Source organism: Gekko japonicus, unplaced genomic scaffold (assembly GCF_001447785.1).
Source record: "Gekko japonicus isolate JY-2015 unplaced genomic scaffold, Gekko_japonicus_V1.1 scaffold43, whole genome shotgun sequence".
Taxonomy (NCBI): Eukaryota; Metazoa; Chordata; class Lepidosauria; order Squamata; family Gekkonidae; genus Gekko; species Gekko japonicus.
The window spans coordinates 622,875-627,058 of NW_015173123.1; the positions used below are offsets into that span (position 1 = coordinate 622,875).

At 48.4% G+C, this 4,184-nt stretch overlaps 1 protein-coding gene across 1 annotated transcript in view; it reads left to right on the forward strand.

The window, feature by feature from the left end:
• The window catches only part of LYRM9 (LYR motif containing 9), a 9,029-nt gene that overhangs the window by 3,112 nt on the left and 1,733 nt on the right, over positions 1–4,184 (forward strand). Inside the window, exon 3 of the mRNA XM_015421934.1 lies at positions 2,742–2,834. Coding sequence (XP_015277420.1) covers positions 2,742–2,834 — 93 coding nt within the window. The remainder of the gene's footprint in view (positions 1–2,741; positions 2,835–4,184) is intronic.

Here is a 4,184-nt window from a genome sequence, read left to right on the forward strand (position 1 = left end):
GTGTGAGGATTTCGAGGAAGAGGCCATAAAGTCCCTGCTGGATCAGAACTAAAGTCCACTGAGTACTGCATCCTGTTTTCCACAGTATTCAAAAGTTAACAACTTCAATAGGTATAGACAAAAGTACATGTGTTTATTTCAAAAACATATAAAAACCTTGTGGGGGCCCAAATAAAGCCTCCTAAAGTAATCAAAGTGACAAATGAACAAAAAGAACCATGTATGACCTGACATGTTTCAGCCCACAAGAGCCTTCTTCAGGGGTCAAATAGTACAGAATACAACACACAACAAAGCCCCAGTTACACTTGTGAAGCAGGAAACCGTTGATATAGGACCAAAAATGGAATGTTCCCACCCGGAATTGAATGACACCCAAAAAAAATTTATGGGGCCACAAATGTATCTGGCCGTGTGTCAGAAGCAATTACATATATTGGAGATAGTAATATTGCCAATAGGTACCTTCCAGTTTAGGTCTTAAGAGTACAATTGCCTTATCAGGGCCAATGTAACAGCCACAAATTTGACTCCTCCCTTTTTAAAACCATTCATGTGAGTGGCCATGGCCATACCTTGTGGCAGTGAGTTCTGTAAGACAACCATGTGCCACAAAAGGAAGGGGGCCTGTTTGTCTGTCTTCCATCGACTGCCCATCAAGTTCACTGAGCCCTACTAGGGATGATCTTAGCTGGGCTTCCCTTCCTCAGCAGGCCTACACCAGTTTGGTGTCGTGGTTGAGTGTCTGGACTCTGATCTGGGAGAACGGGGTTTGATTCCCCATGCATCCCCATGCAGCTGCTGGTGTGACTGTGGGTCAGTCACGTTCTCTCAGAGCTGTTCTCTCAAGAGCAGTCCTCGAAAGAGCTCTCTGAGCCCCACCTACCTCACCGGGTGTTTTGTTGTGGGGAAGGGAAGGGAAAAGGAGTTTGTAAGCCGCTCTGAGACTCCGAGTGAAGGGCCATGGGTTATAAATCCAATCTCTTCTCTCTTCTTCTCTCTGTTTGCTGCTGTCCACTCACTCACCCTCTCCTTCTGGGCTAGCAAAGAGGCGGTTCTTTCTCACCATGGTTGGTGCTGCCTCTGTCCTCGCCTGTCCTCCAGCAGCTGCTGCTAACTGACCCACAAGCAGCCTCTTCCGAGCAGAAGGCGGGGAGAACCACAGCAGCCTTGCCTTCTCCTTCTCCTCTGGGCATCAGTGGGAGGAGGAGGAGGAGGAGATTGGATTTATACCCCATGGCCCTTCACTATCCAAAGGTGTCTCAGAGCGGCTTACAATCTCCTTTCCCTTCCCCTCCCCACAACAGACACCCTGTGAGGTCGGTGGGACTGAGAGAATTCTTGACAGAAACTGCTCTTTTTCAAGGACAGCTGTGCCAGAACTATGCCTTGCCCAAGGTCATCCAGCCAGGTGCAAGTGGAGGAGTGGGGAATCAAAACCGGTTCTCCCAGATTAGAGTCCGCACACTTAACCACTACACCAAACTGGCTCTAGTGTCCTGGCCCCACTGCTGGACCTCCTGATGGCACCTGGTATTTTCGGCCACTGTGTGACAGAGAGTTGGAGTAGATTGGCCATTGGCCTGATCCAACTTTGGCTTCTCTTATGTTCTTAATTTATGCAGTAGCCAAATCGCTCGCTCACAACTTTAATGCCAGTAGCTCACAAAGTAGAATTTTTGCTCACAAGACTCCACAGCTTAGAGGGAGCATTGGTTAGGGCACGTATAGTGAGAGGGACAGAGGATTTGCCTTTACTTATTTATTTAATTTATTATCAGATTTATACCCTGCCCTCCCCGCAAAGGGCAGCTTCCATAAAAACATAAATACATTAAAATTACACAAATATTTAAACACACATGAAAACAATATAAATACAAAGTACTGGCAGCAGTTAAAAATTAACCTAGATGGTATATCTATTGATATACCATCAATTTCTTTTGATCTTCCTTGCTTCAATCTGGCGTTGTGCTAAAAGTATGCTTGTAAACATGCACCACACAGGCCCCCACTGTTTCGGACACACTGTTTTAAAAGGATCTCCAAGGGGGGGTTGGCAAGCGACTATTAAACCGTCCTTCTGGGAGCCAGGCGCTGGGCAGCGGGAGACACTGAGTTGAGACCTCTGAGCTGGGAAGGGAAGCTGAGGGTCCTGATCCCCTCAGTGGGAAATCCCTATATTGATCAGGTGGTGGTAGCAGCTACTTGTGAGTAAAAGGAAAAGCCCCCCTCCCCAGGAGTTGGGAACCCCCAGAGGAAGGCAGGGCAGGATGGGGCTTGCAGGCCAGAGTAAGCATGTTCTGCCACAGGCTGCTTTCACAAAGCAATGATTCTGTGTTGCTTTCATTGCCACTGCAAATGGCAGTCGGGGCAAAAACATTCTGCATCTTTTCCCTTATAGCTTTGCAACAAAAAGAGCTACAGACATGCTTTTAAAGAAGGCTGGGTAATTAGTAGATCATAGCAATAGATTGTTATAATGTTATTGTACTACAGCATAAGAGCAATTTCCTTTAAAAACAAATGACCATGAAAATTTCTCTGATGGCATGCCAGGGATAAGGGCATCCACGAAGGGCTGAGAGAGGATGAATGGTACCAGTGTGGGTGGGACTTTTGCAAATGCATGCCTGTCCAGGCAAACACACTTGGATCTGGCATTCTTTCAAAAAAGATGGCAGCAAAGCTCTGAGTTGTACTGGATTTTGTTGCTTTCTTTGACCACTCTTTTCCAGAGTTTCAAAGTTCACGCAGATGAAGACAATCCCGAGAGAATCCAGCAGATTATCAAGAGAGCCATTGAAGACGCCCACTGGGTGATGGAGAAAGTGAGTAATCCCCTGTGAGGATTTGGATCTTAAGGTTGGAGCGCACAGAACACACGAGATGTTGACTGCAGGTGTCGCACTGGAGCACGTCCCGAGTTTTTTGCCCAACTCCTCCTAACACTTTTCAAGTCCTTGTTCAGCTCTTATTTTATCACATGATGTGAGAAGGCTAACCCCGACCCTATTTCCAATATTGTGGCACAGCCCTGTGTCCACAAAGAATTCATTTTGTAGGCATTGGCAGCATGCAGTGGAGCGGGGGGGGGGGGGGGGAGAACCTGCACCCACATCCTGTGCAGAGGCACCCCCCTGGCAGCTGCTGTTTGCCATTGTGAAGTGGGACGTAAAAGGGTTACTCCCCTTTGCATCTCCCAGCACCATTGAACTCATTTCCAGATGTTGCCTGAAGGATTTTTTGGGGAATACAGGGCAGAATCCCCAACCTGGGACACAGAGCACATTCTCCATTTTATTTTGCATTACATGCAAAAAGCACACAACTCCCCCCCCCCACCCCCGGGCTGCATTTCTGCTGGGTCTCCCATCCTGTGTTAGCAAGAATACTTCCCCCTTGCATTGACACACTGGAGAGGTAGGCAGCCCCATCTTTTTAGGATTTGAGAAGGGACAGAGGCAAAGGGAGGGTTATCGGAAAGATGGGAAATGTCTCAGATAAATTGGGACAGTTAGAACATAAGAGAAGCCATGTTGGATCAAGCCAATGGCCCATCCAGTCCAACATTCTGTGTCACACAGTGGCCAAAACCCAGGGGCCATCAGGAGGTCCACCAGCAAGGCCAGAACTCCAGAAACCCTCCTGCTGTTGCCCCCCAAGCAGCAAGAATACCGAGCATCACTGCCCCGTTTGGTTCATCATATATTCTAATAGCCAACAGAGGGCGCCGTGCGGATACTTAGATTGAGGGAAAGAAAGCTCCGTGGGCCTCAGACTCTTCTCCTACAGACCCAGCATGCTTCCATTATGTGCAGAAAAATCGAAAAAGTGACAAAATCGCTCCAGGGATGACTGAATTCCCCCAAAAACCCTTTGAAATGGGCTCTGCAGGGCTCTGCTTCAGACACCAACGGTGAGAGAGAGGTTAGAACGTTGGGGGGGGGGGAGAAGAGGCTTCTAACTGCTCTGTGAGTCAAAGGGTGTGGGGAAGGGCCCTTTTGCCAGGCCTCCGTTGGCCTTTCAGGGAGGGAGGGAGCCTTGGGGCCTGGCCTGGGGAGTCCCTAGAGGTTTTGAGGTGGGATTGGGGAAGAGAGAGGCCTCAACTGGGTATAATGCCACAGAGTCCACCTTTTAAAACAGTCATTTTCTCCAGGGAGACAGATCTCTGCTGCCTT